General features: G+C 42.8%; 1 protein-coding gene across 4 annotated transcripts in view; it reads right to left on the bottom strand.

Moving 5' to 3' along the window:
• Positions 1 to 23,401, bottom strand: part of LOC135506694 (catenin alpha-2) — a 760,099-nt gene that overhangs the window by 60,673 nt on the left and 676,025 nt on the right. For all 4 annotated transcript variants that reach the window (XM_064926016.1, XM_064926018.1, XM_064926017.1 and 1 more), the window contains 3 exons: positions 9,411 to 9,503; positions 5,939 to 6,095; positions 4,161 to 4,361 (listed from right to left, as the gene is read on the bottom strand). In XM_064926016.1, the coding sequence (XP_064782088.1) occupies positions 4,161 to 4,361; positions 5,939 to 6,095; positions 9,411 to 9,503 (451 nt within the window). The remainder of the gene's footprint in view (positions 1 to 4,160; positions 4,362 to 5,938; positions 6,096 to 9,410; positions 9,504 to 23,401) is intronic.

The following is a 23,401-nucleotide window of genomic DNA, read 5'->3' on the forward strand; positions in this document are numbered from 1 at the left end:
TGGTGTTTGTTAAAAGCCTCCATGCACATCTGATCTGCACCATAAAGCACCTCTATTGATCCCTGGTGAACTGTATCTATCCCCCTCTGTCTATCCATCTCTCCATCCTCCTCTCCCCTCTCATCATCGTCCTCTCCCCATTCTCTTCTCTCCCCCGCCCTCTCCCCTCTCCCCATCCATCCCCTCCCCTCTCCTCTCCCATCCATCCACCTCTCCCCCCCTCCTCCTCTCCCTTCCTCCTCTCCCCACTCTCTCTCCCCCTCTCTCCCCATCCTCCTCTCCCCTCTCTTCATCGTCCTCTCCCCATTCTCTTCTCTCCCGCCTCGCCCTCTCCCCATCCACCTCTCCCCTCTCTCCATCCTCCTCTCCCCTCTCTTCCTCCTCTCCCATCTCTCCATCCACCTCTCCCCTCTCCCCATCCTCCTCTCCCCTTCCTCCCTCCCATCTCTCCATCCACCTCTCCCCTCTCCCCATCCTCCTCTCCCTCTCTCATCCCCATTCTCTCTCTCCCCCTCCCCTCCCCTCTCCCCATCCTCCTCTCCCCTCTTCTTCATCGTCCTCTCCCATTCTCTTCTCTCCCCCTCGCCCTCTCCCCATCCACCTCTCCCCTCTCCATCCTCCCTCCCCCTCTTCCTCCTCTCCCTTCCATCGTCCTCTCCCCCATTCATCTCCTCTCCCTCTTCTCCTCTCCCCATTCCTTCTCTCCCCATCCACCTCCCCTCTCCCCATCCTTCATCCTCCCCATTCCTCTCTCTTCCTCCCCATCCACCCCCCCCCTACATTTCAGCAGAACGGACAGTACCAGTCAAACGTTTGGACACACCTACTCATTGAAGGGTTTTTCTTTATTTTTTTACTATTTTCTACATTGTAGAATAATAGTGATGACATCAAAACTATGAAATAACACATTTGGAATCCTGTACTGTCGTAACCAAAAAAAGTGTTAAACAAATCAAAATATATTTATATTGAAGATTCTTCAAAGTAGCCAACTCTGCCTTGATGACAGCTTTGTACAGAGCAGAATGTATATATGAGGGGAAATACATAAAGAAAAGAGAATATAGGATATATACTGTATGTTCACATTTTTTACACGGCATCAAATCCAATCAACTAGACAAAAAACGTCTATAGCTTTGAGTGTGGGCCAGTATCAGTCCTGCTGTGTATGAAAAACTGTATGAAACAGTTTGATTGGCTGGCTTAGTCATATCCCAGGTTTCCATGGTATCTACTAGTACCTTTTTCATTCCTCTTCAAAAGGACTGACCCCATTTGTCGACTGGACGATTGTTTGGTCGATAGGCTGTTGGTCGACTGAGATTTAGTTAGTTATATTTTTTTGGTTACATTTTAAAACATTTAGGCCACATGCGACGCCTGTCTGATTCACGCCTGTCTCAGTGGACTAATCCATTGCGGAGGTCGCAGGGATGGCACACCAGTATCACCAGTAGTACATTTACCATTAATTTCCATCATTTCTAATCTCCGATGTTTTCCGATCATTTCTGTTAAAACATTTAATATATCATTATTACACTCTTGCCCTTGTCATTGTAGGAGTGGACACGTTGTTTGCAGAACGCACAACCTGGCCTATACAAATATTGATTTATTTCATTCCATTTTGTTTGTAGCACTCCTGTCAATCTTGAGTAAGGACACACACGCATAGAAGTAGGCTTAGGCTACCTGGCCTGCACGCAAATGTAGGCTTATAAATGTGCCCATTTTGGGGATCTGATACTATTTCCAATTGTCTTAACTCACCATCACTGTGGAGCTTCTCAAAGTCATTTTCTCTTTGCCTCAAACAACAAGTACACAAAGTCTATTTTCACATCCAACGAGAATGACAATAGTTCCTCAACGTAACCGATTTGAAAAATATTCCCAGCTCTCTCCCTTTCGATAACAACTCAGCATCAAAGGGGGGAAGAAATTTCACACTCTGATCCGGTGGAAACGTCATAAAAAAAGGCCTACCTGATTACTTACGCAAATAGCCCACAGCTGTGTCTGTTTCTCCAGAGCTCACTGGTGCTGGAAACTCTGAGGGCCCAGAATATTTTATAGAATGTTGCAAGTTTGCTAGCATCCAGCTTTGGCCCATGCTGAGTTAATAGTTGATACAATGTTTCAAGTTCCTTGCAGACAGGCCATGCATAGCCAATGTGACTTAAAAGATATGTATGTTTCTCAGGATATTTTCTACCTGCAGGCTGCAATGTTTTTATTTGTTGGCTTCATGTAGGCTATTTTTACATATTGGCAATGACAATAGATGTTACTTCTAGATTTGTTTCATTTTCATTTAGATAAATGGCATTCGTAAATGGCATTCAGATCAGTAGAAATGGAACGATAACTGTATTTTTCCATATATAGACACACCGTATGTTTGAATAAAATCCACTACAGGTAGGCAGACCGTTGGTGTAGCCTATAACCGCTTAAATCCAGAATCTGCAAAGACCATCAGCATCGGGCAGCAGGAGGAGGACGGTCTGCAAATGTTTATTTTTCTTCTGGTTAGACTATATTGATCTCTGGCTCCCTCTTCAGTAATTTGTGTCTTCATTTTTTTTTGCAGCGCTTAAAGCATCAGTCAAGCTCAGTAGCCTACCTATAGTTGAGTTTATTCAAACATAGGGTGTGTCTATATATGGAAAAATACACTTTAAAAATGTCGACCAATCGATTGGTCGAGAGATAACAGACAACTCTCCGTTGACCAAGATATTTTTTTAGTCAGGGACAGCCCTAATCTTCTTTTTTTTCATGAGCATGGCGTTATTTCTATTTCAGTATGTTGGATGACTGTCATTCATATTCCATTCACCCAGTTCAATCTAACATTGATAGGTTTAGGCAACTACACATGGACAGACAGTGACACGTTCAACACTGCCTTGCACACACTTGCCGGCATCTAGCTTATCTAGGGTGTAATAATTAATCCAACAATTGCAAACAACAGTTTCTTTTGGACTAATTCTGGTATTCTTATCCCCGTTTTGTTTGCTTCCATTTAAGAAAAGGTTTTCAACAGAATCGGCAGAATGAATACACCCCTGATCACGCATAAACACAGTTCACTTTCATAACAGCCCTTCTCACCTCTATGCTGACTCCTCCTCTCACCTTTTCCCTTCGTTTGTGGACTTCAATGAACAACACATCAGCTGTATGTGACCAGGCGAAAAAAACTTTCCAAGCCAAACTGCAACACACAGCCTACATAATTGTCCCCATATTAGCTAATGTAACGTCTTAGTCAGCATAGCTAATAGAACTAATGTGTTAGTAAACCTGCTCCAATCATGCAGTACTGTTACAGTGTATAGTTAGTAAGCAGTTACACCGGGGGCCCCAGTGGCAGTAAATTAATAAAACCAAAAGCTTACCTGGACTTGGAAGAGTTCCAGTGCTGTGTTGGATAGTCATAGCCAGCTAGCTAACATAGCATCCCTCTGTTTGAGTCGGGTATTGAGTGACTAAACTAGCTAGCTGCATTTGCTAGCTAAGTAAGTGAAACTCTCTCTCTCTGTTTCTCTCTCTCTTCTCCTTCATTTTTGAAGAAATTAATTTGTTGAAAACTGTTCAACTATTGTCTTTCTCTCTCATTGAGTCAACTACACAACACATTTTATACACTGCGGTGCTAGCTACATATCTGTAGCTTATGCTTTCTCTACTAGACAACATGTCAGTTCCTGCCGCAAGAGTTCTGATAGGTTGGAGGACGTCATAATTACTGTGGAAGGGGATGAGAACAACGAGACTCCTAGGTTTTGAATTGAAGTCACTGTACCAAGAAGAGGATGGAAACTACTGTAGCTGTCCTCCGGAGTGGTGTTGAGGTTACTATAGACCTTCATTGTGAAACAGTGTGTTTTAATAAATGATTTGGGGATGTGAATATATTTACTACAGTTCTATCTAAAAATGATAACTTTTTCAATGAGGAGGATGGTCCTCCCCTGAGGAGCCACCACTGACTGGTTGGTTTTGTGTGTGTGTGTGTGTGTGTGTGTGTGTGTGTGTGTGTGTGTGTGTGTGTGTGTGTGTGTGTGTGTGTGTGTGTGTGTGTGTGTGTGTGTGTGTGTGTGTGTGTGTGTGTGTGTGTGTGTACATTACGACCAACTCACCGGTCTCAGACAGCAGCTTGATAGACTCCAGAACGCGCTCGGTGTAAACGCCTGGCTCGTAGTTCTCCATCTCCGCGTTGATGATGTGAACGACGCGGGCCGCCCGGCCCCTGATGGCGCCCGCCGTGCGGTCCAGGGTGTCCACGTCACCCTCCTGCAGGGCGATCACGCACTTGTTCACGTCCTCCAGAATGTGGTTTTCTGTGGGGTAGAGATAAAGGGAGGCATGGTGTTCGTTAGGCACAAACATGTGTCAAGGCATAGCTTAGTAACTTGAGGGACAACTGCTGTTTGATAAAAAAAAAGAGAAAGCCCAGATATCCCGAAAGCGCATTGCACAATCATTCTAACCCTTTCATTGACAAGAGTCCTTGTGGACTACATTATAGACAGTTACAGAATGAGGTGGTAGTCTTTCAAAAGATTCTACCACAGAGTTTCCCAAACTCGGTCCTCGGAACCCCAAGTGGTGCACATTACACAGTTGATTCAAATAATCAAAGCTTGATTATTAGTTGATTATTAGGGCAAAAACCAAAAACTGCACCCCTTGGGGTTCCGTGGACCGAGTTTTGGAAACAACGCTCCCATAACAGTGACTTGTACTGTGTGTGAACGTGTATGCCCATGTGTGTGTGTGTCAGCATGTGTGTGTGTATATGTGTTCTCCTCCTTTGAAGGCGAATCTTTTTGAACCAACCTATCTTTGTCGCCTCTGGTACCCAGACTACTGTAGCATTATTAGCAAGCTCCATCAGAGTAACACAGCGAGTGGGTGACCCCACCGCCACGAGGGTGTTGTTCAGATGAAAGGATTAAGCATGCATCCCAAATGGAACGAACTAACTCACTCACTCACTCACTCACTCACTCACCACTCACTCACCACTCACTCACTCACTCACTCACTCACCACCACTCACTCACTCACTCACTCAATCACTCACTCACTCACTCACTCACTCACTCTCGAGAAAGCATGTTTTTGTCCTGCAACTGCGTCAATAGCCACGTACCCATTATGGCCTACAAAGCTGAAATCCCGTAAAAGGAGAGAATATTCTGTTCAACCATTGTACTTCCTAATGACTAAATCACTTAATTATCGTGGTCATCTGTATTAAATAGATCACAGTCATCATCATTAGAAGCCATATAGGTGTCTACAAGAAAGCTTTATCCTTTCTCTCAATGGAAGCGGAAACGATGTCGGATAAATGCGTCTTTCAGTGGAAAAACACCTTACTTACCTAAACACTGTACAAACACACTGAGTCTACTTTATCTCGGGCTGTATGTGTCAAGCATCTCATAGGAGCAGTGCTGACCCACGATCAGCCCCTCCCCCCTGTCCATGTAATCTTTTTAATTTTAAACGAAAAAGGTCAAACTGATTCTTCATCAGCACTCCTACTCTGAGACATTTGATACATATGTCCCCAGGTGTCAAGAACTGTTATTCAATAGACCGTTAGAATCCGAGAGAGACGATATGTTCGTGGCGGTGGAGGCTGGTGGGAGGAGCTATAGGAGGACGGCTAATTGTTATGGCTGGACTGGAATTATTGGAACAGTCAAACATGTGGTTTCCATATGTTGGATACCATTCCATTTATTCCATTCCAGCCATTACAATCTGCCCGTCTTCCTATAGCTCCTCCCGCCAGCCTCCTCCTGTTGGTGGGAGCTCAGCTGCAACTGGTATTAGTGTTAAAAAGCACTTAATTTTAACAGTGTACAACATTGTCAATATTTTCTCATCTTTCCCGATTCCATACCTGACACGGACAGGAAGTCATCCACAGAAGTGATGTCATCGACGGCCTCAGTGAGGATGCGCACCTGCTTCTCCCATTGGTCCTTAAACACATCCATGTTGTCCTGGGCAACCTTGCTCTGGGGCCGAGCAGCCAGGGTGAGGGCCGCGTTGATCACCTGGGGGGTAGAGAGTGAAGGTTGAGAGAAAAGGTGTTTGCGTGTGTAAGACCACCTAAGTCAAGGGGATCTCCAAATACAGTCCTGGAGTGCTTACAATACAGGCCGTGCAGGGTTTTATTCTAGCCCAGCACTAACACATCTAATGAAGTTAATCATATAATCGTTCTCCTTTCCAGACCGAAGACCATGTTAAGTGGAATCATGTGTTGTTGCTGGGCTGGAATATAACTGGGTGGCTTTCCAAGACTTCTGACTTCAAACCCCTGACCGAGACAAAAAGACTGAAGTGGCTTCTAAGGAAACTCTGCATGACAAGCCATGATGAGCACGACTGTACTTCAATGATGAACTTCCTTGCTATACACATTAGACTAATTAAAGAAGTACGAAGCCTTGCATGAGCATTGGTACACCCGCTAGATAGAGTAGAGGGTGTGAAATGGACCGCATCGGCGGTACAGTAGGCTATAGCAGCAGGCGAAAGCAGGAGGCTATAGCAGGAGGCCATAGCAGGAGGCTATAGCAGGAGGCTATAGCACAGTCTAGATCCCTTTCTGCAGTCAGTTTCCTTAAGAACATTAAAGGGATAGTTCACCCAAATTGTCATGAGCCATTGTGCAGTCTGTAGTCTACAGACAAGGTAAGACTTTGGTTTGGGTATGTCATTCTGTGTTGGGTGAACTATCTCTTTAAGGGAGAGGGTTCTCTGGGTACATTTCCAGCAGATTGAACGGCAGGATCGTTTGGAAAACTAGATGTCTTCATAGGAGAAGAAACATTGTTATTCCCTGGAATGAGAACTAATGATCTAACAGATCTAACAGATGGATAATGTCCAGTTAATATATTCATATTTATTCAACAACGAATGGTAAAGCAATAGGCAGGGTGCCATTATTACTGTAGGCCTGTATGACTTAACCAATCAAGATAATATCTTTTTATTTTGTACATTTCAGTAATTTAGCAGATGCCCTTATTCAGAGCAACTCACAGTGCAATCATCTTAAGGTGAGACAACCCAAAATTTCCCCCACGCAACCACCATTTTACCCCCTTTTTCTCCCCAATTTCAATCTTGTCTCATGGCTGCAACTCACCAAAGGGCTGGGGAGAGGAGAAGGGGGTGTCATGCATCCTCCGAAACATGACCCGCCTAACCGCGCTCCTTAACATCCGCCCGCTTAACCTGGAAGCCATCCGCACCAATGTGTCGGAGGAAACACAGATCAACTGGCTACCGGAGTCAGCCTGCAGGCACCTGGCCCAACACAAGGAGTTGCTGTGGCACGATGAGTTGTCCTCTGAGTGCTGCACCACTCAGGAAGCCCTGATAGTGTTCCCTTATTTTCTACTTACATATGGGGCTGTGGATTCATCCAGAACGTGTTTTTTTTTTAAGTCCTTGTTAAGCTTGTTAAAGCTTGGAAAATAAGGTTAAAAAAATATATACTATATTTTAAGTCTTTGCTGAGGTACGTGGAGCACATATGCAATCCCTGCCTGTGTGGGATTGAATCCTGGACCCACCGGCCTTCTCACTATGTTCCATGTATCTTTCTACCATTTCATTTCTGTTAATATCAGACAAAAACTCAAATGTCTGTTATACCTGTTTAAAATAGAGAATAAACAGACATTATTTTTTTTTTAAATCAAAAAGTTAATAAACACTTGAATTACTCTTTGCATTTACAGTTTCTACTTTTAGCTCCGTTAAGCCTAAAAGAGACTCTGCTAAAGAGACTGATCAGGGTTCAGGGTTTGACAGCCACTAATGATGCCTGGAATCAAGTAAAGACAGTCAGGTAATACACCGGGGTCGCTCACACTCATCTTACATAACATTTTGTTCTATTCCCTGTTTTCTTTTGACTTTAACCCCCCCCTGTCAAACCGACTTCCTGTCAAAAAACACCATTCCAAAAAGCACACACACATCTGAGTCATCTTATTGTATGCACGTGGGAATAGTGTGATTACTTAAAAGAAAAGACAAACTCGCACACTTAGTCTCATATTTTTTATTCAAGCTCACGTGTTGGCCTCTTTGGCCTTCGACAGGGCTTTTTCAAAATGTCAAAACAGCCATCTATTTTGCCCCTACCTTGTTTTTTCTTTCTTTGTGTCACTTATCCCTCTTCCCTCTATAGCTTAGCGCTTTTTCTATGTTGAGGTCGTTGCCAAGCAAAAGCGACAGCTGGGAACTTAAAACTTGCAATCCCCTTCCAAAGTTTTCTAATACTAGCCTTGACTCAGTGGAGGTCAGTTTATTAAAAAGTGGGTCTCGGTCGGTGTACTGTGGGCCCAGTGTGAGTCTTCGAGAGTCTTGCACCTTGAATGTTAAGGACTGCCCCTTCCCTTAATCCCTCCTTCCTCTCCTTTCTTCACTTCCGTTAGTGAGCACAGGGTCCCCTGTGAAAATGCCCCAACCCTTAGAAACAACCTATCGATTCCCACCTTTTCCTCTGTCAGACATCCAGAGGAAGACTGCTCCGGGAGGCTCGAGCTCCCATCTGTCTTTCTCCTATAACCTTCTCTTTCTCTCTGCGCTCCCTCTCTCACTCCTCTTCTCTTTCTGTGCTCCCTCTTTCTGTCCTCTCAATCTTTTTCCCTCTCCCTCCCAATCACTCTCTCTCTGCCCCCTTGTCTCTCTCTCTCTGCCCCTCTCTCTCTCTCTCTGCCCCTCTCTCTCTCTCGCTCTCTGCCCTCTCTCGCTCTCTGCCCTCTCTCTCTCTTTGTGTGTTCCCTTTCTCTTGTCTTGTTACCCACACAGACACACACAGTACTAAGATGAAGAACGCTGCCTGTGCCCATACAAAGTTGCCCTCCGGCAAAGTTTATACATTCCACTGATTCACATTCGTACTGAAGTTGTACTACTCCGTCTTGCTCACCATGTACCAGCACTGTGTGGGTTTTCTTTTATCATTGTTAAAAAGTTGGTTTTAGAGTATAGTTATTCGGAGAGATATTTAATAATATATACTTATTCTCAATTCAATGGCACTTCCCAATGCACTCTCTTTCCAATGGAATGGCAACCAAATAACACAGTGTGTTTTTTGTTTTTTTACTCTAAAATGAATGTAAAACAGCTCAACCGGGTACCTCCGATGGCTGGTGTTATTACCAGGGTCATGTTCAGTAGGGCGTAGTATCACAATGGGAAACAACAATTGGTTCAGGGGGGAGTTCAGGTAGTTACCCTCTCCTGGTTCACTATGTTTCAAAATGCTTTTCTTTATTTTCTTTCTCTCTCTCTCTATTGAACAGGATCCACGACACACAGCACAGTGAGGTGCTGCTTACCTGTGGGCAGAGGCTGTCGATCTGGGTGGCGGCCATGCGAACCAGCTTCACACCCTCCTCGTTGTTAGAGATGGAGCAGGCCAGGTTAGCCACCTGTAACAAGAGACAAGGACACACAGGCTTAGCTACTTTTGAACAACTTTGTGTCTAATAACTGCATCGACACCATTCGGGTCATTTTAATCAATAATAGCAAATGAATGGCAGACAAAATGTCAGAACTTCATTAGGGTTGGCTAGTCTGTGTTTTTTGGTAACTGAGTGACAAAATACACCGTTTTTGTCCTTTTCGTGTTCATGAGAAGGCAACAAACGTCAGACAAAGCTCAATTTGTCTGACGTTTGTTGCTCAACCTCTGCCTACTACAAGCTTTTAATCATATTCTTTCTCTCGCGATGCAAGTACCCTTGTTATTACTATTAGCGACGGTCTGTTAGCTTTCACCTGAAACCCAACACAATTTCCCCACTAACACTCACACTGGTTAGCCTCTTATAATGTGTGCAGATAGTGATTCCTGAAGGAGGCAGTCTCTGCCACAGCCTTAACTCATGTCTGTAGCTATCTGTACCGGCGGCAGGGGATTTAATGCTTGGCTAGGTAAGGCAATGTCGGGGCAAAATATGTACCGGGGTTTGGGCTTGCTCATCTGTTAGATTGGTGTTTGTTATTCCCCTGCGTTGAGACCTGGTGAGTGCCCCACCCCCTCCACCCATCTCTTTCTCTCTCTTCGTTGCTCTATCATTTCCGAAAAATATTAAACTGATTCAGATCACAGAAGGACTATAATATGAGTTTTCCACTGGACTACCTCAAGGGCATAATTTTCTGAGAAAGAGGGAGAAATAAAGAAACTGAGAAAAAGAAAGAGAGAGAGAGAGAGAGAGAGAGAGAGAGAGAGAGAGAGAGAGAGATTGGGGAATGGAAAGAACAGGTTGACCAGCTTTCTTCTGTTCTACTGTGCTGACAGCACTACTGTTAATAAGGGTGAGAGAATGCACTAAATTCATCCTCGTGGATGCCCTACCCCCTCCACCCCTCTCCACTCCTCTACCACCCTTTACTCCTTCCCTCTCTCTCTCCCTCTCTCTTTCATTTCCAAAAAATTGTGGATATTTTGAATTACTCAAAACGCATACGCTCTTACAATGAAAGGTGCTATATAGAGTGTTTTTCGGCTGTTCTCATAGAGAACCCTTTTAAGGACCCTTTTTGGTTACAGGTCTCTTTTGGTTCCAAGGAGAACCCTTTTGGGTTCCAAGGAGAACCCTTTTGGGTTCCATGTAGAACCCTTTCCACAAAACGGCTCTTCATGGAACCAAAAAGGCTTGTACCTAGAACCAAAAAGGGTTCCGCTATAGGGACAGTTGAAGAAGCCTTTTGGTACCCTTTTTCGAAGAGTGTAAGGACTACAACGTGAGTTTTACACTGGACCATCTCAAGGGCTTATTTTTCTAAGAGTGTAAGGACTACAACGTGAGTTTTACACTGGACCATCTCAAGGGCTTATTTTTCTAAGAGTGTAAGGACTACAACGTGAGTTTTACACTGGACCATCTCAAGGGCTTATTTTTCTAAGAGTGTAAGGACTACAATGTGACTTTTACACTGGACCATCTCAAGGGCTTATTTTTCTGAGAAGAAGTGAGAAAGAAAAAACTGAGAAAAAAGAGAGAGAGAGAGAGAGATTGGGGAATGGAAAGAACAGGTCGACCAGCTTTATTCTGTTCTACTGTGCTGACAGCACTACTGTTAAGATGGTGGCAGGCTGAGATACTGTACTAAATTCATCCAAATGCTGTATTACAAAACATCATTTCTCAGAAATGTCAGAAAGGTACATGGGGAACTCAACGATAATTGGCAAAAGTGTGGCGGCCATACTGCCTAGGTCTTATACAATGGACTCCATCCTCCCATCAGAACCAAATGGATCAGCCTAAATGGGCACCTGTAAGGTGGCACAGTCGTGTATATAAATAGTCTCAGTCATTAGTGGTGAAATACTGCCTTGAGGTTCATTACCGGAGATCCTGAGTGCGCCTAAATTATTAGCCCGTCTTATTGGTGCAAAAAGGCGTTTCATTGTACAATTAGGATGCCAGGTGGCCTTTCTGACAGAACACCTCTCCGGGTTTCATTTACACCTGCCTATGTACAGAGGTATGCTCTCTTGCTCCTTCTCTCCTACAACTAAAGGTAGTCTCTCTCGTCTACCTTCACCTCCCAACACGTCTTAGCGGTAGTATCTCTTTCTCTCCTACAGCGAAAGGTAGTCTCTCTCTTCTACCTTCACCTCCCAACACGTCTTAGCGGTAGTATCTCTTTCTCTCCTACAGCGAAAGGTAGTCTCTCTCTTCTACCTTCACCTCCCAACACGTCTTAGCGGTAGTATCTCTTTCTCTCCTACAGCGAAAGGTACTCTCTCTCGTGCCGACTTTCAGAAGTACCTTCTTCGTCTCTCAATGATGAATACAACCAGACATGAATCTCTCTCTCTCTCTCTCTCTCTCTCTCTCTCCAACATCAACAGGTAGGCATACTCTGTCACTGCACCTGCTGTGGATTCCCAATGCCTCCACTAGGTGGGAGGAGGAGGTGAAGAACCTGCTGATTTTCTCTCTCTCAGGACACTATTTGCCCAGCTTACCATAGTAATAAAAAAAAACAGACCAATTGAAGACAAAGTCAATCCACGACGTTGGGAGTTTCAGACACTCAGGCATGAGGCGACACACACGCACGCGCCCACGCACGACGCACGCACACACACCACACTGGAGGCACACACATCACATCCTCTACCTCGCTATGTTAACTTCACACTGTTTCATTGTCATAACCGCCAAATTCCGCGTAATCAATCTAATGTTGCCCCAAAATGAATTAGGTTGGCAACACTTTGGGAATACGTCGAAGCTAAGCTAAAAAGACAGATGCCTGTTGGCGGCGGGTAGTGCCAAGGCGTATCGACACTCCTTTTGCTCACGTGACACTTTTTGAGGGAAATTGAGGTAAATCGATTTGATGTATACTAGTGAAAGCTATGAGTGACGTGATGGATGGCACTCCTTTGTTTGAGTTGTGTGTGTGTGTCTGTACGCTCGTGTGTGTGTGTGTGTGTGTGTGTGTGTGTGTGTGTGTGTGTGTGTGTGTGTGTGTGTGTGTGTGTGAGGGAACGAGCGCAAGTGTCTGTACGTGTGTGTGTGTGTTTGTGTGTGTGAGGGAAATTGCGGGTGTCTGCACGTGTGTGTGTGTGTGTGTGTGTGTGTGTGTGTGTGTGTGTGTGTGTGTGTGTGTGTGTGTGTGTGTGTGTGTGTGTGTGTGTGTGTGTGTGTGTGTGTGTGTGTGTGTGTTTGTGTGTGTGAGGGAACGAACGCGTGTGTCTGTACATGTGTGTGTGATCGCGTCTTACAAGAACAACACTGCTTAAAAGAAGCAATGTGTAAACAATGTTCCAACAAACTAAAAGTATTGGAGGAGAGTGTACTGTACCGATGTACATAACATAACCAGAACTCTGAACCATACCCCCCTACACCATATCTCCGTACTGTACTTCCAGTTAAACCGTACACAGTGCCTATAGAGTATACCCCCCCCCCCCCCCCGTTGGATTTCTTCACTTTTTATTGTGTTTGAAAGTGGGATTCGAATAGATTGAACTGTCTTTTTTTTTTTGTCAACGATCTACACAAAATACTCCGTAATGTCAAAGTGGAAGAAAAATCTGTTTTTTTTTCTCAAGATGAATGAAAAATAAAACACTAATATACAGTACCTTGATTAGATAAGTATTCACCCCCCCTGAGTAAATACATGTTAAAAACACATATGGCACTGATTCCAGCTGGGAGTCTTATTGGATAAGTACGAGCTTTGCACACATATATTGCAGTCACCACCATGCTTGAAAATAAGGAGGCTAATGTGTTGTGTTGGATTTGCCCCAAACATAAGGCGTTGTTTTTAGTCCAAAAAGTGTATTCCTTTCATTATTACTTTCGTGTGTTGTTGCATATTGGATGCATGTTTTGGAATATTTGTATCCTGTGTATTTTTATGCTTTTCACTTTTCATTCAGGTCATTATTGTGGAGTCACCACAATGTTGGTGATCCATCCTCAGTTTTCTCCCTTCACAGCCGTTGTAGCTGTTTTAAAATCACCAATGGCCTCATGTTAACATCCCTGAGCAGTTTCCTTCCTGCCCTGCAGCTCAGTTCAGAAGGACGACTGCGTCTTTGATGTTAATGGGTGGCTTACAGTATACATCAACCAAACTATAATTATTAACTTGACAATGCTTAAAGATATAGACTAAATTGCATTTTTAAACTGGATTAACTGAAATGGCATTTCTCAGACATGCTTTAAACTAGTCTCGGACTTGTCCTAATCTGGATTTTAAAAATCTGATTTCCAGAATGATTAGAGTTCATCTAGATCTAAGTGGAGTCTTAAATTAAACTTGGCCAGAGGCAGGTTTCAATGATGATCAAAGAGCACCACCAAGGCCAGACAGAAGGGTGGTTATAAGACAGGAACAACCCACTGATTTTGATGAAATCAATTCCCGTGACCGTTTCCGTATGTGCAAATGCAAACTGACATCATTGGTTTGCTTGAGCCAAGGCTTTCATCTGACTCTCTTAGGGGGAAGGCCCATCCCTCCTTCCCTACAAGTACTGATCACCTTGAGGTTGCTGGCATCTGGAACCTTCCATTGTGAAACAGGAGACTTGTGTGATGTAAGTTACTCGATTGTATGCACAATAAACAATTACATCAAGTTCCCTGATGCTGTGCCCGAGCCAACTACAAGGTAGAGTTCGATGAAAATGGGAACTTCCCCTGAGTCATTGGCTGTATAGATGGATGTCATATTCCCATCAAGTGTTCCTCTACAACAGGTGCTGAGAAGTATGCAAACTGGTTCTCAATGAATGTACAAAGTGTGCGCACTCCCAGTTTGCAGTTCTCCAACACTGTTTCACGTTGGGAAGGTGCAACTCATGACTCAAGGATTTTCATAAACTCCTTTTCGTATGCTCAGCTTAAAGGAGGACAACATAGTGAAATCATACTTGGTGACAGTGCGTATGCTCAGGCCAACTTCTTGTTCACCCCCTACCTTCAGGCAATAGGACCTGAGCAACAACGGTACAACCAAGCTCATATCCATACCAGAAGTGTAGTAGAGTGTATGTTTGGTGTATGGAGTTGTTTCCAGTCTCTCAGAAACACATTGCACTTTCAACCAAGATGCCTCATTGTCATAATTGCAGCAGCAGTGCTTCACAATTAACTCAAACCGCATGGCTGCCCAGATCCTCACACTGAAGACGAGGATGACCCAGATGTTCCCATGGTTGGGGCAGACAATTTCAAAAAATTGACAAGCCTGCTGAGATGCTTTTGCTTTGCAGTACCTCTCGGTTTTTCTAATGACTGCATTGCCTGGTTCACCAACTATTTTGCAGACAGAGTTCAGTGTGTCAAATCGGAGGGCATGTTGTCCTGTCCTCTGGCTGTCTCTATGGGGGTACCAGAGGGTTAAATTCTCGGGCTGACTCTTTTCTCTGTATATATCAATGATGTTACTCTTGCTGTGAGCGATTCCCTGATCCACCTCTACGCAGACGACACCATTCTGTATACTTCTGGCCCTTCCTTGGACACTGTGCTATCTAACCTCCAAACGAGCTTCAATGTCATACAACACTCCTTCCATGGCCTCCAACTGCTCTTAAACGCTAGTAAAACCAAGTGCATGCTTTTCAACCGTTCGCTACCTGCACCCGCACGCCCGACTAGCATCACCACCCTGGATGGTTCCGACCTAGAATATGTGGACATCTATAAATACCTAGGTGTCTGGCTAGACTGCAAACTCTCCTTCCAGACTCATATCAAACATCTCCAATCCAAAAACAAATCTAAAATCGGCTTTCTATTTCGCAACAAAGCCTTCTTCACTGACGCCGCAAAACTTACCCTAGTAAAACTGACTATCCTACCGATCCTCGACTTCGGCGATGTCATCTACAAAATAGCTTCCAATGCTCTACTCAGCAAACTGGATGCAGTTTATCACAGAGCCATCCGTTTTGTTACTAAAGCACCATTTACCACCCACCACTGCGACCTTTATGCTCATGTCGGCTGGCCCTCGCTACATATTCGTCGCCAGACCCACTGGCTCCAGGTCATCTACATGTCCATGCTAGGTAAAGCTCCGTCTTATCTCAGTTCACTGGTCACGATGGCATTACCCACTCGTAGCACGCGCTCCAGCAGGTGTATCTCACTGATCATCCCTAAAGCCAAAACCTAATTTGGCCGCCTTTCCTTCCAGTTCTCTGCTGCCTGCGACTGGAACGAATTGCAAAAATCTCTGAAGTTGGAGACTTTTATCTCCCTCACCAACTTTAAACATCTGCTATCTGAGCAGCTAACCGATCGCTGCAGCTGTACATAGTCCATCGGTATATAGCCCACCCAAATTACCTATCTCATCCCCATACTGTTTTTATTTTATTTACTTTTCTGCTCTTTTGGACACCAGTATCTCTACCTGCACATGTTCATCTGATCATTTATCACTCCTATGGCCTATTTATTGCCTACCTCCTCATGCCTTTTGTACACAATGTATATAGACTATTTGTTTTCTACTGTGTTATTGACTTGTTTATTGTTTACTCCATGTGTAACTCTGTGTTGTTGTCTGTTCACACTGCTATGCTTTATCTTGGCCAGGTCGCAGTTGCAAATGAGAACGTGTTGTCAACTAGCCTACCTGGTTAAATAAAGGTGAACTAAATAAAAAATAAATAAAAAATGACACAAAGAAAGCTCACACGATTAAAGCAAACAATAGCCGTGTAACAAAAGGTTTTTAATTCACAAATGGAAGTATCAGGACCCCAAACGTGTGCTGGTTTGAGAAGAACATGCTGTTGCTTCGTGTTTCCCTCCGCCCTCCTCCTAGCCAACTCAACAAGAAGGATGTGTATCTTCATATCATGCTCTTCTTTTAAATGCAATCAGTCTGCGCTCATGGAATCCCATGGCCAGTTTCTCATGCATCCTCAGCCTCTTTTGTCTTTGTCCCCTGGCCCGGGTTGGTGACCCAATCTTCCCTCCTGGCTGCTGCAAATGTAGCAGGCTGACCTTCATCCTGCCTTATCCCCACCAAGCCTCTAGAAAATGATGACATTGCTGCATTAGAGAACATTATTTTTCCAAGAGTTGAGTTCATTACACCGTTGTTATTCTGGGAGTTGACGGAGAACATGACATATTCCCTGCAGTCTGGAGATGGCACATGTTGAATGAATGTGTCCTTATCAAATGAGGATTGGAACAGTGCTCCAATCTGAAATGTTCAAATGGTCACCATCGGGGATACCTTCCGGGTGTTGCTGGTTATTAATGATCCCGGTAAACAAGTCCCCCAGCTCATCTGTCTCTGGTCTTACTGGGGGTCCGTCAACAGTCTTGTAACGCTCCTTACGAGCAACAGCATTTGTCTTCTTTAAGTAGGTTTTTATGTTTTTCCACAGGATCTTAGAAAGACAAGACAAAATAGAAATAATATGAGCAATTATGTATGATATTGTGTGTGTGTGTGTGTGTTTGTCTGTCACACAAATACATTTAGACCCCACTGTGTTGTGTTACAGAGGCAAACAAACATTTCAAAGTGACTCTGATTTGTAAAAGTGGGACAACAATGAATACAGTATATTACCTGAAGTTGTGTAGTGTCTTTTTGTTTTCTTTTTTCATATGAGTTGAATTCATTACAAATGGCCGTCTTTTTCTGGTTTCTGTTGATGAATCGTGCTGTTTGTTCTTGGTAATTGGGTGGTTTGACACAATTTAATTCAAGAGGTTTTTTTTCAAAGTCACTGAAATTCTTTGAAGGTTTTGTTTTACCTCCGTCCATTGTTTGGTTCAGGTGACTTGTTCCAATTGCACACAATGCTTATGTATTAGTGTCCCATCCTTGTTTCTTTAAGCATCCTTAGGTCAGCACAAATTGCACATCATTCATTTACAATGAACAAAACATAAACAGAATGTGTAAAGTGTTAGTTCCATGTTTCATGAGCTAAAATAAAAGATCCCAGAAATGTTCCATACGCACAACAAGCGTATTTCTGTCATATTTTCTGCACAAATGTGTTTACAATTCGCTCTAAGAGAGAATTTCTCCTATGCCAAGATAATCCATCCACCTGACAGATGTGGCATATCAAGAAGCTGACTAAAAAGCATGCCCCTTGTGCTCGGGACAACTAAAGGTGCAGTTTTGTCACACAACAGATGTCTCAAGTTTTGAGGGAGCGTGCAATTGGCATGCTGACTGCAGGAATGTCCACCAGAGCTGTTGCCAGAGAATTGAATGTTAATTTCTCTACCATAAACCGCCTCCAACGTTGTTTGAGAGAAATTGGCAGTTTGTCCAACCAACCTCACAACCATAGACCATGTGTATGGCATCGTGTCGGCAAGCGCTTTTCTGATGTCAACGTTGTGAACAGAGTGCCCCATGGTGGCGGTGGGATTCTGGTATGGGCAGGCATTTCCTACAGACAACGAACACAATTGCATTTTATCGATGGCAATTTGAATGCACAAAATTACCATGACAAGATCCTGAGGGTCATTGTGAGGCCCATTTTAAGGTATCTTGTGACCAACAGATTAATATCTGCAATCCCAGTGATGTGAAATCCTTAGATTAGGGCGGAATTAGTTTATTTCAGTTGACTTATTTCCTCTTTTTTTTTTTTTACTAGGCAAGTCAGTTAAGAACAAATTCTTATTTTCATTGACAGCCTAGAAACAGTGGGTAAACTGCCTGTTCAGGGGAAGAACGACAGATTTGTACCTTGTCAGCTCAGGGGTTTGAACTTGCAACCTTCCGGTTACTTGTCCAACACTCTAACCACTAGGCCACCCTGCCGCCCCATATGAACTGTAACTCAGTAAATTCCATTAAATTGATGCGTTTCTATTTTTGTTTATTATAATTAGGCTTCACAAAAGTGAACTGCTGTGTCCTTACTTCCTTACTATGGTCTTGAACTCCATAGTCTTGGTCTGGGACTCTAGTCGAGAACTAAATTAATCTGAAGTTAAGCAACGTCTCAGAAAGCCATTTTTTATCTGGATTAATTTAAGCAGAATTAGACTAGTCAGTCCAGATTTAAATTAAACTCTGTCTGGAAAACCACCCCATTATGTGATTTGATAAGACAAATTTTACTTTGAAACTCTTTTAGCATTGCTTAAATAAGGCGAGTGAATACATTTTAGTTATAAAAAAATATTAATTTGTACACATTTGTAGAATTTTCTTTTCACTTTGACATTATGGAGTTTTTTGTGTAGATCAATGACAAAAAAAATTACAATTAAATCTATTTCATTCTCACTTTGTAACACAACAAAATGTAATAAAAAGTTCAAGGAGGTGTTGACTTTCTGTAGGCGAATGATTCTGCAGCTTCGGGCACTTTGGCCGTGCAAACTTTCAGAAATTAAAACTTATTCAAACACCATTTCACCAGTATTGTGCTTATCTTTGATTTGTCTCAAAACTATATCTGATAATGGCTGCGATCGTACTATTCAGGAATGTATATATTTGTGTCATTTTTCCCAGACAGCCGTAAACAAATGTCACTTCCATCACGTCATTAAACATCCATTTTAGTTGAAAATGAAACATCATACAATGTATTTTTAACAGATTTCTTATACATTTGTACATGAACTTGTATTGAATATTATTTTAAGTGATTTTTAAGGTTTTGACAGCTGACAGCTGAAAACATATATTTATCATGAAAAATAAGATATTTCCACCCAACCTTTTTGTGAGATTATGATAACAACCATATGATTGAACAACCATATGACAAGGTGTGGTGGAAATGGCAAGGTGTGGTGGAAATGGCAAGGTGTGGCGGAAATGACAAGGTGTGGTGGAAATGACAAGGTGTGGTGGAAATGACAAGGTGTGGTGGAAATGACAAGGTGTGGTGGAAATGGCAAGGTGTGGTGGAAATGACAAGGTGTGGTGGAAATGGCAAGGTGTGGTGGAAATGACAAGGTTTGGTGGAAATGGCAAGGTGTGGTGGAAATGGCAAGGTGTGGTGGAAATGACAAGGTGTGGTGGAAATGGCAAGGTGTGGTGGAAATGACAAGGTGTGGTGGAAATGACAAGGTGTGGTGGAAATGACAAGGTGTGGTGGAAATGACAAGGTGTGGCGGAAATGACATCTATGTATATAAAAAAAACGTATGAACAACAACCATTGTTAAACATTTCATTACTATAAGACAAAGTAAGATTCCAAAACATAAAAAGATTCCAAAACTAGCACCTTTTCAACATGAGAACAATGGGTTGTCCTTGACTACATGCTGCAAATAAACATTCTAGCACATATCAAGAGGGAAGAGTTAATTGAGAGCTCACATGTTTTATTCAATGTATGATTTTATACCCTGCTTTGTATGTACTTGTATAGTGAGTTTCAAGTGTATCCAGTGCATCCAGCTCCATGTGCCTTTTAGTCACTGGATGTGGTTCAGGGACAAGTCTAAGCACATGCTGTGGTCTGTCCCATATGATGTCGTCTCTGATTGGCCCAAAAAGAAACGACTCATGTTTTTCACAAAAGCACCACTCTGCGATTGAACGTCTTGCACGATACCAGGGTAAACGTTCTCCCTTCTCTTTTTTCTTCCAGTATCTCTCCTTGTCTTTTTGCAGATGTTCCTGGTATCGTATAGGATCATTTGTTCACACACAAAAAAATTAAGACAAATATTACTTTGTTTTCAACTTGTGCACACACCTTGGAAAATTTTCGAGATTAAATTCATTTAAACATGATTAAATAAGCCTAAAGTAAAAAAAAAAAAAAAGACATCACATTTGGAAGAACTGTCCACTGCAGCCATATGCTTCAGTGTCACAATATGTTTCCATGGTAACTAAATTAACATTCTCTTGAAAAAACTTTATTAATGAGGAATCTGTCCTCGGTGGTGGAAATGACACCACTCCCGAAGGACAGGTATATTTTGTGTAAAAAAAAACAATATAATGGGCATATTCACAATAAATATTGATACAGATTTGACTTAATTGACTTTTTCTGTCGTACATAACATTACATAATGTGTAATTATTCATGTTTTCTCATAGAAAAATAGTAGAAGCTTAAAAGTCTGGGCTCGGAACAAGGGCAAAATAGTGAAATTGAGGTATAAAATGCATGTGAAAAGTGGCTAAAATACTTGATAGACAGCTGTTTATAAAAGTATGGGGTGATTCCAGTGTGAACTTAACACACAAATATCTGTAGTTGTTTTATTTCCGATAAAATCTCCAAAAATTACCCGAGGACATAGAAGTGCTCTTCCAAATGCTGGCACTGTATGTCCTGCCTGTTTCTGCCTCTGTATCTCTCTCTCTCTGTCTCTCTCTCTCTCTGTCTCTCTCTGCGACCCCAAAACACTGCGAGCTGGACCCCGGCAACACGCCATGTCCGGCAAAAACAAATAGTTACAATTATCTAAAGAAGTGAGTGTGAGTGGGAGAAAGAGAGAGAGAAATATAGATAACTATTGATGTTGTCCTTTTACCCAGGCTCTAATAATATTCTCGCATACGCTGTATCAATACCACAGAAGCCTACTCAGTACAGTTCTGAATGCCTAAGAGCATGCTTTTGTATCACTGCTATCAAAACCTAAGCATGGAAGGTGATACCTCATTGGAACTCTCATTGTGATCAAGCTAAGCAACTAACGTGTGCAAACACGTATTCACAAAGCATCTCAGCTTAGCAGTGCCGACCTAGGATCAACTATGACTTTTAAGCATTAAGAATAACAGGGAGGACCAGCACTCTAGTGATGGGATGAGTAATTGATTGCTTGAGTACTAGAACGGACGTCAAATCTTGATCTTTATTAACCAGAGATCCATTTTTTTCTTCTTCAAATACCGTAAAACTATTTGATGGAATGTTCTTTGTGGTTGCCCGAACGGCCAAGTAGAATGTTATCTTGAAGAAAACGTTCATTTGCTTAGACTCTAGTGTTCCATTTGCACAACAAAAAAGAAACAAAGCCAATCTTCACACCGTTTTTATCCTTATATTCTCTTTCCCCTCTGTTTCTCAATTGGGTTCTGACCCGCTCCCTCCACACAAGATCCTTCTAGGCCTACAGAAATAAATGACTATAAAAAAGTATCTAAGTGATGGGATACACAAGCTACATTTCTTGCCAAATGACTTACAGTTTTATCACAAATTCAAAATGGACTGGTTGATTGAAGTAGGAACAAATATGTTCCAACAACGAGCGGCAGTTTTGAAAATAATTGTGTCCCATCTATTTTCCACTTAAGCTATTTAGAATTAGTTAGCTTAAGCTACAACCCACCCTAAAGCTAGACAGGTTCCACACTGTAAATATGCAAAGACATTAGTTTGATAAAGACAAAAAGCATATTTTCATCAGAAACATATGCCTATCTCACCAACAGATATCGTGGGCGTAATTGATCACTTTAAAGTGTTCATGTGGCTCATTTTTTTAAACAATTAACCAAAAACAGGCAGAATAAACTAAACCAAACATCTGTACATGGACAAGAATATGGATTTTGGTTTGTAAACCTGAAAAAAAAATGTTCTTTCAACTTGTCAAATTGAGCCCCGTTTCAAATGATCACTCTTTGTGAATATAATATTTTTCCAAATGAAAAAAGTTGTTGGTTTGAAGTGATGCACATCATGTTTTTTATTAATTTTTTTACTATAAAATAGGTATCTCCACTGTGATAAGGGCGTGGGAAATAAGAGCGTATTGTCTGCTAAAGGAACAAAACAAGGCTATGCCATTGCACAGCCATAGGCTTCTATACAAGCTCCACTGCTGAGTTTACTGCCTTTTTGAAGATTGTGTTCCACGATATAATAACCAGTTGACATTACGGTTTCAACAAAGGTATCTTAAATGGCACTTGCTTTTTTATTGACTGAATATTTATGGGGCAATTTAGCAATTGGGATTTGTTATCTGTAATGGTTTAATAAATTAGGCATTGTTTTGATCTGTTAGCATATAGATAAATGCTCACATATTTTTGTCCAGTGTGGGACTTTTTTTGTGGTGGGGGGTTCGCGGAAAACCAACAAAAAAACGAGTCCTCGAACAGTCAAAAAATGTCAAATTCTCAGCACTCCTGATTAAATCAGCACTCAGTACTTTTTTTGGAAGCTCAAATAGGGCCTCCACAAAGGGGCAGTGCCCAGAGAAGTAACCCAGGATCTGTCTCTCTTTTCCCCCTTTCAGCCAGCCTAAACCCCTTGTCTCCTCCACCGCACCCGGCCTCCAATCCCTAGCCCTGCAAGGGGGGCAGATAAATCACACACCTCTCCCTTGCTCTCTGGAACAATTAATGGACTTCCTGCCAGCCAAGGTCATGGGCTAAAGCAGGACTCAGAGCCTCGGGATGGAGGGAGGAGGCAGGAAGTGAGGAAAGAAAGGAGGAGGGAGAGAGGTAGGGGGGAGAAGAGGGTGACGTTGAGTTATGTCACCCCAAAACGGAAGCACTCTGTTCTATTAAAAGACCTTCTACTAGACGTTTACTTGTTGAAGGGTGGGCAGGGAGCGTGGGTCCAGGGGTTTAGTGGCAGGGGGTCTGTCCCTACCCTGTAAACACGCACACACACAATCTCAGAATCCTGATTAATCTCCCTGTCAACACGAATGGGGGAGAACACTCGACGAGGGAATAGTACAGTATACAACATACAACCGGCTAAGTGCAACCATAGCACCACCACCACCACACCCCTCCACCCCTCTCTCCCCACTTTACTCACCCTTGAAGAGGGGGAGAGATTAAATACTTCTGGGTCTCCACCCTGGAGAGATGGCAGCTAGTG

The sequence above is a fragment of the Oncorhynchus masou genome, chromosome 20 (genome assembly GCF_036934945.1).
Source record: "Oncorhynchus masou masou isolate Uvic2021 chromosome 20, UVic_Omas_1.1, whole genome shotgun sequence".
Classification (NCBI taxonomy): domain Eukaryota; kingdom Metazoa; phylum Chordata; class Actinopteri; order Salmoniformes; family Salmonidae; genus Oncorhynchus; species Oncorhynchus masou.